Source organism: Hylobates moloch, unplaced genomic scaffold (genome assembly GCF_009828535.3).
Source record: "Hylobates moloch isolate HMO894 unplaced genomic scaffold, HMol_V3 SCAFFOLD_8, whole genome shotgun sequence".
Lineage (NCBI taxonomy): Eukaryota > Metazoa > Chordata > Mammalia > Primates > Hylobatidae > Hylobates > Hylobates moloch.
The window spans coordinates 73,254,325-73,267,380 of NW_026652283.1; the positions used below are offsets into that span (position 1 = coordinate 73,254,325).

General features: G+C 37.5%; 1 protein-coding gene across 8 annotated transcripts in view; it reads left to right on the forward strand.

Moving 5' to 3' along the window:
* The window catches only part of ERC2 (ELKS/RAB6-interacting/CAST family member 2), a 901,662-nt gene that overhangs the window by 247,496 nt on the left and 641,110 nt on the right, over positions 1 to 13,056 (forward strand). For all 8 annotated transcript variants that reach the window (XR_009214386.1, XM_058441964.1, XM_058441966.1 and 5 more), the window contains 2 exons: positions 623 to 778; positions 9,545 to 9,712. Coding sequence is in view for 7 of the 8 variants with exons in the window: in XM_058441964.1 (XP_058297947.1) it covers positions 623 to 778; positions 9,545 to 9,712 (324 nt within the window). In the remaining variant the exon portion in view is untranslated. The remainder of the gene's footprint in view (positions 1 to 622; positions 779 to 9,544; positions 9,713 to 13,056) is intronic.

Here is a 13,056-nt window from a genome sequence, read left to right on the forward strand (position 1 = left end):
CTCGCCAAATAAATTATGACATTGTGATGTATTATTTCCAATCACTATAAATTTTCAATATTTAGTGTATGAGTCATACCAAGTCGAGATTCAGTTGTTTAGTTTCACTTACGTCTGTATTTTAGATGAGAATCCTTTTTCCCATTAGTAGATTTGAATTTCTTTCTCTCTCAGAGTCAAATTCCAAACATGCCTTATAAAACCAGTCATAAAATATACACATAAACTGTTTTTGTGTTTATAAGTGGATTCAAAAATACACACAGGTAAACTACATCCCAGATTAAAATCTGTCCACTTAAATGGTGTTCTGTTTTGTTTTTTAACACTTAGATTACTTTTATCACTGTTGCTTTGGTAATTTGATTCCCAGATATGAGACAAACATATCTAGATAATTCTCTGTATTGTATTGACACATGGTCTTGATTGGGAGCTTAAACTATCATCTCACAAATAATCCTCAGCTGTGAAAAAAATAAATTGTCCTAAATTCGGGGCTATCTATACCATGGTTAATATGTAACAGCACTACAAAAATTACTTTCTTAAATTCTGTTTTGATATCTTAAAAATAATTTTTATTCTTTATTTTTATTTTTCTTTTCTTCTTTACCAACAGGACACAAAAATTGCTTCATTGGAGCGAAACATAAGGGATCTTGAGGATGAGATCCAGATGTTAAAAGCCAATGGTGTGCTGAACACTGAGGACCGCGAAGAAGAGATCAAACAAATTGAGGTTTACAAAAGTCACTCCAAGTTTATGAAGACCAAGGTACGGTCCAGGGTTATAAACTTTTATGTTCTTAATGTGACTAGAAAGTTACAGTTTACACACATACTTTTTCCAAATACCCCATATAATATGCTTTATGTGATATTATTTAATATATAGACAACAAAGGAGAATGTGGAAGATTTTTAGTTCAGACATATAGATTCCAAAAAGCAATCAGGGAAAACCTTTGGTGGAATTTCTCCTTACTGAGAGGTTCAGGCTTTAAGTAAGAGTTCCTTTGGTATTCCTCTTCCTTGGGAATTAACATATTTATAGTCCACTCTCTTCCAAATTTCCACCATCACGTAAGTTTGCTATTTTTTGAAGTTGCTGTCGTTGTCAAATTTCTTGCCTCTCCTAGAAGGTGATTGTCTCAAAATATTTGCGATTTCAAGCCAACTTAACTCATTTAGATGTTATTAGGTAGGGAGGCTGAGGCAGGCAGATCAGCTGAGGTCAGGAGTTCGAGAGACCAGTCTGGCTAATGTGGTGAAACCCCATCTCTACAAAAAACCACAAAAATTAGCCAGGCATGGTGACATGCACCTGTAATCCCAGCTACTTGGGAGGCTGAGGCAGGAGAATCACTTGAACCTGGGAGGTAGAGGTTGCAGTGAGCCGAGATGGTACCACTGCACTCCAGCCTGGGCGACAGAACAAGACTACATCTCAAAAAAAAAAAAGTTATTAAGCTACTTTGATTTTAGCATAGTGTTTAAGACATAAATAGTTTTGAGTCCCAATGCTGCCCTTTAGTTAAATTATTCAACTTCCCTAAGCCTCAGTTTCTTTATCCATGAAATAGGGATAAGAAAAATACCTACATCATTGGGTTGGTCTGATGATTCCAGGAGATTATTCATTTAAAGCCCTTAGTCCCTTGTCTGATTAAGTCTCCATCGAATGTCAGGCATTGTTGTTGACAGTAGTATTGATGTTATTATTGTTATCTATTGCTATGGAATCTTTATAAAATATTTTAGAGTAACCTGCTCTATTAGTTTATATTGTTATTGTCAGTTTTAAAGATTTGGGATTGTATTTTTTCAAAAATAAATTTGGGGCTTGAAATGAACGAAGCACCTGAATATTTATTATTTTTACATATGCATAATTATTAAATTTATGAATAGCCCAAATAGGTCTTTTGAGACTGTGAGATGCTTTTATCTGTTCCTCTGTTTAAATCATTTTGCTTCTGAAAATAATAACTACACCAATTAAAAAATTTTTTTTCTTTTTTCTTTTTCTACCACTTGCTCTTAAATATGCCTGTTCTCTTGTTCTAGGTTTTAATCTTGTTTGTTGCTTTATGAAATGCAGCAGAGTTACACTAATGCAGACCTCTGTGAGAAAGCAGTGGGAGAGGAGAGAAAAATGTTTAAATGATTTTTATCAGTTGTGAAATATGTGCATACTCCTTGCTGAGTTTGCAAATTATAGGGAGGAAATTATATCTATCTAGCGTTTACTTCATCACAATGTGTGTGTGTGTGTGTGTGTGTGTGTGTATGCATGCATGCATGTATACACAAGGAAAAAACACAGAACTATTCTTACTTCTGTCAACTTTCCATCTCTAACTAGATGTTGAGATTGTGCTGAAAACGTGGATCGAGGAGTGGAGATATGAGGGGACTGTCCAGTGGATTTGAATGTAACCAGGGACTACCTCAAAGTTTAGAATAAGTTTCCCTGCTCAGTCTTTCCTCTGGTTTCTTTCTTGCAGTCCCTCCCTCTCAGAGAGTTAAGCTGAGGTTCGGCAAGCACAGTACTAGGGTGACCTGCAGACAGTGCCCAAATCATTCTGGGAATGAAAACGAGAGGCACAGATATGAGTGAACTCAAGAAGTTTGGGGGAAATTATTGTTTTGGCTTGAACTTTTCCCCCGACTCTGTTATTCCACAATGGGAGATTGTTCAAGCCACTTCTACAGCTGAAAATGTCATGAAATTTGTAAACTCTGCCCCTCATCATGGACTCTGTCCAGGTAAATAAAACATTTATATGATCTTCAGCAAGTCATGACCTTTATTAGCCCACGTTTGTCTGAGAGACCATCAATCCTTGAGTTAGTTTTAACTTTCAATGGCTAGTTACTTTTAATGGTTCCAGAAGTGGTCAGGTCAGAAGAATGTTTGAGGAAAGTAGTGGAGTGAGGTGGAAAGAGTGCAGGCTGAAGACGAAAGCAGACTCCAGCAAGTCTCCAACCTGCCTTTGCCAGCTGCATAGGGAGTGACTTGAGGAGTGACCAAAGTCACTTGACCACACTTTCCTCTCTAAAATAGGGGTGACAGCACCAACCTTACAGGATGGTTCAGATGGACTAAATAAGCTTAAAATTAAATAGTGTAGTTAAAGTACCTGGCTCGAAAACTAGCTTGTAATGATAAACATTATTATTGAAGAAGTATAACCAAATAATAATCGTAACAAAATGTGTTATATTTAACTTGACTAATGGGAAAAATGGATTTCTAAGAAATACGAATAAAATGTATTCTTATGTCATGCGGACACTTCTTTTACTGTTAAAAATTAGCCAAAAAGTACTAGTAAGTGTCAGTTTTTAATATTTTCTCCATTGAAAGAATGTTCTTATTGGATTGAACTATAACATTTATTGCTAATGTTTCTTATCATTAATTACTTACTTTTCTTAATTCTCCTACTTGGTTTTTTTTGTTTGTTTGTTTTGAGACAGGGTCTCAGTCTGTCACCCAGGCTGGGGTGCAGTGGTGTGATCTCAGCTCACTGCAGCCTCCACCTCCCAGGTTCAACCAATTCTCCCACCCCAGCCTCCTGAGTAGCTGGGATTACAGGCATGCACCACCATGCCAGCTATTTTTTGTATTTTTTTGGTAGAGATGGGGTTTCACCATGTTGGTCAGGCTGGTCTCAAACTCCTGATCTCAAGTGATCTGCCTGCCTCAGCCTCCCAAAGTGCTGGGATTACAGATGTTAGCCACCACATCCAGCCCAATTCTACTTTGAGTGATGAGTGTGATTCCTCATTTAAGTCTGAGAATACTGCTTGCTTTACTTATTAAAGTGAATAAATCATGTAGATTGGAGGGAAAGAAAGTATTTTAAATAGGCACATGGAAGGGTGTGCACTTCCATTTTGATCCAGAGCAGGTAGTTGGAATTTGTAGGATCTCTTGAAAGTTCTTTGATTAAATTAAGTATCAGTGAATGCCTAGATTGCTTTTTACAAACATATCTTAGAAAAACCATGATATAACATTTTTGGAAAGGTAGAAGGTGGGTTGCAAAACTCAGCTTGTGCAAAGGCAGGAATACAAAACATAGTCAGCCAGGGTAGAAATCTTGGCATCTTGCAAGTCTTTTGGCACATGAACATTGTCTCTGAGAACTGAGCCTCTGGGAGATCTCAGATGTGTAACTCTCTGTTGGAAACTCCCAATTCCTACCCCAACACTGAAGGGTTAGAGGAATCAAACTGTGAGAGCTGAATCTCGGAGGCCACGGAAAGCATGAATTATTTTCAGGAGCTCCATTAAGCCTCGGAGAATGGAACATACCAGATACATAATTGTTTTTCTGGTAGGGAAAGAATAATGGCATTTCCTTTCTTTACAAGGCTTTGTTCCTAGTCTAACACATTTTTCATCTACTCATTCCAGTATTTCTATATTAGCTGCTCCCTCTGTTTCCAGTGTTTGCCAAAGATGCCGATCTGCTGTCTTAGATCTCCTCCTTTATTCTGAATTTGTAACACATTTTCTTATAAACCTCTGATAGATTACAAATCTCCTAACCCAAACTGCATGATAGTAAGCATATCACTTTCTAGACATAAGGGCCATATCTGCAGTGAAAAAGAAGCTGTTTTCCTTGGCAGAGTGTTTTTTCAGGGTGTAGTTTGTGTCACAGACGTAAGTGGGGGAAGAATTTTCAGACGGGATGAAGTGTGCCTGATGTCCACATGGACTTCATATAAAGCATGTGATGTAATTCCGATTGGCTTTTCTTCTGGCCGTCACAGAGACGGACCTTCCCCGGCCTCAGTTCAGTTCTCATTTATGTTCGATTGCATCACTTTCCATTGTTATGGAATTTATGGCTGTAAAAGAAGCAAAAGGCATATTTTTATGGGAGAATATGATTTTTTTTTACCCTGTAACTATGTTCCTCTTAGAAAAGCTTTTTTCTGTTATTGTCTACACAAATATTTATTTAAAATTTACCTTATGGCAGCAATATCTGAAAGCTATTTAGAGCCACTGCCTATTTAATATTTATAGACTGAAATAGTTTTATCATTATCAATCTATTTTTATTGACTAAAGGAGGTGTACGTAGACCCTGCCATGCCCTTCCTCCTGACTAAACCCTATTGTCTATATCCAGTTGATTTCTTTTTCATTTCCCTCTCAATACCCCAAACCCCACACTAGCTTTCTACTGTGGTATTTGTGGAAGTTAGCACAAATTGGTTTTTTCACTATAAACATCATCTTTGCTTAGGTGTGTAGAGTTGAAAGTTTTTGAGTGTTAATTTCAGATGAATCGGTTTCATATGTGGAATCAACTATAAACTGTGCTGTCAGCTACAACTGGATATAATTTGAGGCCATACCCCCCTGAGAAGAGTGTTGAATATCTTTTATCATTTTAGATAATCCTAATTCTGATTTTCCCTGTTTTTATTTATACTATATTCTTGTTATGTATGAGAGAGAACTTCCTACTTTTGTTCCACGTAAAAATGACCACACACTCATGATTCATTAAATTATAAAGAAATAATGTATTTCAGAAACTGCACATATCTGAGCAGTGCCCACTTGCTGACATATACCTGGGGCACATTGATAAGCAGTCATGATTCTTTCCCAGTGAATATTTAAGCATATTTAGGATCCTTCTCAAGATCATTTTTTGTTTAGCCACTACCAATCCTTTAGATTTGGCTAGCAAGATGAAGCTTGTTTGTTCCCTGACATAGTCTGACTTCTTGCAAATGGGATTTCCATTCATATCAACCTTTCTACTAAGTTGTGCAAGCTGAACCCTTCTAAACATGGGAGTCTCACTCCTGTTCATGCTCAGCTGATATTGTCAGTAGCTTGTTATTGTTTATGTCAGTTTTCTTGCTGAAAACAACAAAAAATACTGAATGAAATACATTTTTAAACATATATTTTAAAATGTACTTATGAGCTCTTGAGTAAGAAAGAACCTCAAGAGTCAAAGCTAAGCCATAGCAGGAAGCCTGTGTGATAAGTAGAGCGTGGGTTATGTATTAGTCTGTTCTCATGCTGCTAATAAAGACATACTCATGACTAGGAATTTATAAAGGAAAGAGGTTTAATGAACTCACAGTTCTACATGGCTGGGGAGGCCTCACAATCATGGTGAAAGGCGAATGAGGAGCAAAGTCATGTCTTACATGGCAGCAGGCAAGACAGTGTATGCAGGGGAACTGCCCTTTGTAAAACCATCAGATCTCATGAGACTTATTCACTATCATGAGAATAGCATGAGAAAGACTGGCCCCGCCCCCATGATTCAATTGCCTCCTGCTAGGTCCCTCCCATGACATGTGGGAATTATGGGAGCTACAATTCAAGATGAGATTTGGGTGGGGACACAGCCAAACCATATCAGGTTATTTATTCTTGTTGGCAATTTTCAGATAGATGAACCTGAGCTCTGGTTTTCATAGCCATAAGGACACTGAAGAAGAGAGACCGAAGTCTGGGCCTACTTAAGATGAGGGATAGTAGGAACCCTATTACCACCACCACATGAAGCTGGGATCTCAGACAGCTATACTGCTAGTGCAGAGGCAAACTAAAAATAACCTTACCATATTCCCCCTCCTCACATTTAGACTAGGGGACTCCAGGGAAGATTTTCTGTTTTAAAGCTTTGAGCCAAGTAAAAGATGAAAAAATTTGTTCTCAGAATCCATAACCACAGCTGGCTGTTATCCTACATGGATGTGCTATGCAAGATGATCTAAAATCTTCAGGTAGAGAATGTAGCTTAAAGCAGCTACATTCTTGGTTGATAGTGTCCCCAGGTATTGGCAGAGGCAAATTCTCTAAAGGACCACATAAGCCTTAAAGTACTTTTTCAGATAAAGCTCCAAAAAAAAAAAAAAAAAAAAAACTAGCACAGTACCAAAAAAAAGAGAAAAATCACAAAATCTGCAAGAAAACAGGCCACCATAAGTGATAGCCAGTAGAAAGAATAAATAGCAGAATCAGAAAGCAAAGACTTCAAAAATTGGAATTATAAGAAAAAGACTATGAAATATTAATACGTGTGTTTAATATGTTTAAATAAATAAGAGATTGAAAATATGAATAAAGAACAAGAGACTATAAGAAACCAAGCAAATTTAAAGATAACCAAATCAAGACTTGTAGTCTGAAGGATTATCTTAGGAATGAAACAAGGCTGAAAATTAGTATGATAAGCATCCAACTTAAAAAGTTAGGAAAAAAAATAGAATAAGCCCAAAGAAAATAGAAGGAAGGAAATATTTAAAAGCAGCAGACATGAATGAAACAGAAAATAAAAGTGTAATCGCATAATCAATATAGCCCAAATTGGTTCGTTGATTAGAATGCTTGACATGCGTCTACTGAGATTCATCAGGAAAAAGGGTGGTTAAAGCTAACATAAAACTTAAAAAAAGAGAGGTTAATAATGTAGAATATTAGAAATGAAAAGGAAGACATAATCATAAATACTATTGACATAAAAATAAGTGGGTTTTTTAGACATCTCCTGCAAATAAGTGTGAAAATTTAGATGAAACAAAAAATTCTTTGGGAAAAAAATGTATCAACACTGACTCAACTAATTAGAAACATGAATATTCCTATAGCCATTAAACGTGGATTAGTAAGTAATGTTCTTTGGAAAAAGAAAATAACAGCTCTGAATGGTTTTGCTGGTGATTTCTAATGAACATTAGTGTAAAAAAAATTCCAATTTCACAGAAACCATTTCCAGACACATTAAAGGAAGGAACACTTCCTACTTCATTTGGAAGGCTATATTAATATTAAAACCTGACAAGGACAGCGTAGGATAGGAAAATTATAAACCAATCTCAGTCATAAACATGAATAAAAGATCCTTACAAAATATTAGCAAGCTGAATCCGGTAACATATAAAAAATATGTAATGACTGAGTGGAGTTTTTCATAGTAATGCCAGGGGAGATTAAGGTTAAAAATTTCATTAATGCAATTCATTACAATAGCATATGAAAGTTGAAAAATGGCGATAAACATATCAAATTGGCAAAAGTGTAAAAGACCAGTGACATAAGTTATTGGTAAAGAGGTGGAGTGATTGGCATACTTGCTAGGTGCTTGTGATCATGTAAATTAATAGAACTGTTTTGGAAAACATTTTTTTGTTTTTGTTTTTTGAGTGGAGCCTCCCTCTGTCCCCCAGGCTGGAGGGCAGTGGCGTGATCTCGGCTCACTGCAACCTCTGCCTCTCGGGTTCAAGTGATTCTCTTGCCTCAGCTTCCTGAGTAGCTGGGAATACAGGTGCCTGCCACCACGCCTGGCTAATTTTTGTATTTTTAGTGGAGATGGGGTTTCATCATATTGGCCAGGCTGGTCTCGAACTCCTGACCTTGTGATCTGCCTGCTTTGGCCTCCCAAAGTGCTGGGATTACAGGTGTGAGCCATACATTTTTGTGTTATCTAGTGAAATTGAAGATGAATATGCTATGTGGTTCAGCAATTTAAATCTTACATAGACATTTGAGAATATTATTGCTATGTGAACTAGGTTATATGTATAAGAATGTTCAGAATAGCATTGTTTATAGTAGCAAAAAACCCAAGAACAAACCCAAATTTCTATCAACAGCACAGTGGGCAGATAAATTGTGGTGAAGTCTTACAATGGAATACTCTACTTCAGTGAAAATTAATGAACTCTATGTACAACATTGTGATTTAATCTCCAGGACATAAGATTGAGTAGGAAAAAAAGCAAAATACGAAAAAAAAATTATAGCCCAAATAAAGTTTAAAAACATGCAAAACCAACTAGTATATATTTATGGATGCAAAAATATATGATCAGCCTAAAAGACAAGCAAAGAAATAATAAACACAAAATTTGGGGTGGTAATTATTTCCAAATAGGGAGAGGAGATACAAATGGGATAGGACATGGGTAATTCTAGTGATCTTTTTTGGTGAATTGAATGATGGATTTTTTGGGTCATTTTTCCTCATACCTTACGTATATTTTATATTCTTTTTGTATCTTCTCAATATTTAATGTAAGCAAAAAGAAGATCCCCAATGCTTACTTGTTTTTTAGGATTCTTTTGTCAAATGATGCCCTTGAATGATTATTTGCACTGTGGAGTTATGCCTTGGTTTAATTACCCATGTTAGATCCCTGTTGACTGTCCTCAGGACCATGGTGGTAATACACTTGGTGGTTTCATAGATGAGTAGGTTTGGCTGGGAAGGCTTCATTCCATTGTGAAATTTGGTCTACAGTGGGATGGAGGGCAGTCTTCTGACCTTTCCATTCCTATTTTCTATGCTCTCAGTGACCTTTACAGATTTTCCTCCAGAACCCAAAGACTGTGTGATTCCCAAGGCTATCTTTTTTAAGCAAATTCATGGCCTGCCTTGTTGGATTATTGATCACTGGCTGCTGAAATGGAGAGAAATCAGTAGTTGTCCAATGTAAAGTGTAGGGGCAGCAATTTCTAATTTCTTGCAATTTTGTTGTTTTGCAGATTGATCAGCTGAAGCAGGAACTTTCAAAGAAAGAGTCGGAACTTCTTGCCTTACAAACAAAGCTTGAAACCCTCAGCAATCAAAATTCAGATTGCAAGCAACACATTGAAGTGCTCAAAGAGTCGCTTACTGCCAAAGAACAGAGGGCTGCCATCCTTCAGACTGAGGTAAGGCACTGCCTTAGGATTCTAGACAGCAGAGACATTGAATTGATAGAAATTGCCCTACCTGAACAACTTTCCTCCGAAGACCCTTTATCCTAACCCTTGGTGCCAGATGCATTTTGAAATTCATATTTGTTGGGCTTTCAGAAAGGCGAGATGCATTGTATAGATTGTGTAACACTGCAAGTGAAGTTGTAGCAACACCCGATAAGCAAACACATGAATATTTTTGCATTAAAAAAATTTCTTACACTAAGTAGGATAAATAAAGACTGTATAATTAGACTCTTGTCAGTTTGCATCAAGTTGTGCCAACAAAGGTGTTTGCTTCACACTTGGAATTTCTTTTTTTCAGACTTCGGAGCATTTTAGATTTGGTAACCACAGTTAAGGGCTTGGATCTAGAATGATTTCATTTTATCAAAAATCATAAAATAACTGGAATGTCATCTGCCTTGCTTTGCTGTGCATCCTCTGTATGGGTTCCCCTTCTGGCACCCATGTTTCCAAAGGGTTCTTATTTACTAAGGAGTATCTTCAATTTCTTTCACCCATTGAAGAAAGTTGATATTGTGTGAGTTTCTCAAAGGAAATATTGGTTTATTATCTCTTATTCATGCTTAGAAGAACAACAAAAACATGTTACTATCCTATTTCCTTGCTTTTCCTCCTTGGATTACATCTTTGGGTCTGCTAAGAAATGCAAAACACAAGCTAGTTATTGTGTAAATAAAATAGTTATCAAATGCAGCAGGCAATAGGGAAAAATGTGGTGAATCTTGATTTTGTCTTGAGGCACTGTGCTGTGTGCATTACTGTAGAAGGCATTCTAATCAACATGCATGCTCTCTCTTGGGCTCTTTGAGCTGTGTCTTTGCGTGTATATATTTTAGCATCTGTGGGGAGGTTTGGATTGGCCTTAGGAGTTAATGGGACTGTTGAGTAGGTCTGTGCTCTCAGTCAAGGTGCAGGACAGTGTCCAGAGAAGGAAGAGAATACTTTCTGGATTGGATAGGTCTTAGCATGAACCTGACTCAGCCCCTATACCTTTGACCATTGGCTGATAGACAGCTACCTGATTGCTTGAATTCGAAACAATCACCTTGGTCTCAATGATGTAGATATTTCACATTTAAGAAATACCATTTTCGGGCTGGGCGCGGTGGCTCACGCCTGTAATCCCAACACTTTGGGAGGCCGAGGCGGGTGGATCACGAGGTCAGGAGATCCAGACCATCCTGGCAAACACGGTGAAAGCCAGTCTCTACTAAAAAACACAGAAAATTAGCCAGGCATGGTGGCGGGTGCCTGTAGTCCCAGCTACTCGGGAGGCTGAGACAGGAGAATGGCATGAACCCGGGAAGCAGAGCTTGCAGTGAGCAGAGATCGTGCCACTGCACTCCAGCCTGGGTGGCAGAGTGAGACTTCATCTCAAAAAAAAAAAAAAAAAAAAAGAAATACCATTTTCAGTTGTGTATAGTTCCACTGTGAATGCAAAGGCATGGGTATTTTATTTTTTAAGGCAAATATTTAATCTATACTATAAATTGGAAGTTGGCTTCTATCTCCTTTGAGGAGGCAGCAGTGAATAGTATCTAGAATTGTGTTAAGACTGTAGCCACATGTGGCTATTTAAACTAAAATTGATTAAAATCCAGTGAAATTTAAAATGTAGTTCTATAGTCACATTAGCCACATATCAAGTACTAACAGTTATATGTGGCTAGTGGCTACTGTATTAGACAGCACAGCTAGAGAACATTTCTACCATCTAGTACTTGTCTCAAATGGGGGTCAACCAAAACTATGGCTTGTGGGCCAGATCTGGCCCTGTGCCTGCTTTTGTAAAGAAAGTATTATTGGAACACAGCCATACCCATTCATCTACATGTTGTCTTTAGCTGCTTTTGTGCTACAACAGCAGAGTCTAGCAGTTGCAATAGATATTGTATGGCCCACAAAGCTGAAAATATTTACTGTCTGGCTTTTTACAGAAAGTTTGCCAATTTCTGGCATTGTGATTTTGTGGGAAGAGGATTGAGTGGGCATTGGAATGCCCAGCTAGTCTTCTCTCTGGCTGTGGTACCCTAAATGGAGAAAGATAGTTTGCTGACAGCTGTTCTAGAGCACTCATTTTTCTTCACTGTATCATTCAAAAAGCAACTGCTTGTACCCATATTTTGTCAATAATACCAGGATTACCGATAAAGTTAGTGTAATTGTGTTGCTGTGCGTTGTTGGGTAGGAGAGAATTTAAGAAGCAAGGCAGTCTTCTTGCCCTAACCAGCAGTCAGGTTTCTTGATGGTTTCTCTCCAAAGAAAACGAATGAGGAGCCAGGTCAGAAAGGCTTTTCTTCTCACTATCTTATACTGATGGAGGCTATATTCCTTGTCCTCTTTCCTTTCTCATTCCCCTCCCTGTATTTTACGTCTCTCAAATTAATGTAGTCCAAATCAGACCTATACATATTTCATGAAAAAGACAGTGGTGACATTATGTGGATAGCTTCTGTCCCATGTTCAATAATTAAAATGACCAAATAAAGAGATGGTGCTTTGAAGTAGAAAAAAATTATTCTCCATGTGCAGAGAAAGTGAGATGATTTTCTGTCTTCTGCTTTGAAGTTGGGAGTATGAGATTACTGATTTTATCAGCTAGAAACGGCTGAGGAATTTTCTTTTGCCTTTCTTTTTTTCTTATGAGATCTCTTTGTACATGGAAACAGAGGAGAAACTTATCTAATTACGTCTGTCTCTTAGGGGGAGCAATTTAGGTTGAAATTGCTCTAATTGTTGGATTATGGGCAGAGGATTTTTGGCAGCAGGGTAGAATACTTTAAAGTGATTTCCCCACCTTTAGGATAGCAGAGGTAAATAAGAGTCTTTCTACGTGCTGTGTAGTGTGTTAGTGGGTGAGTATTCAGAAGATGAGATATGTTGTGTTTCATTATGCCCTACAATGAAAAATCTGAATTTAATTCATATGAAATAATCTGTACACCAAACCTGTGAAACACAATTTACCTATATAACAAACCTGCACGTGTACCCATGAACCTAAAATAAAAGGTTTAATAAAAAAAAAGATATCGTGCTCATCCTCAAAGGAGGTTACATGTGATAGCTCCTTGCAATTTGGTTCCTGAGTCATTGTTGAAAGTTCTTGCCAAAACAGAAGGGGGCTCTCTTTATAGTGAGGAGAGTCCTGCTATATCTGTGCCATCAACTGGCTTTGGCTGCTCTTTTAGAACAGTATAAATGACAAATGTCATGGCTTAACGGTTCATCTCTGTAAAGAAGGTTTTGCTACCAGGGAATTTGCATTTGGTAGTTGGTAGGATCAAGGG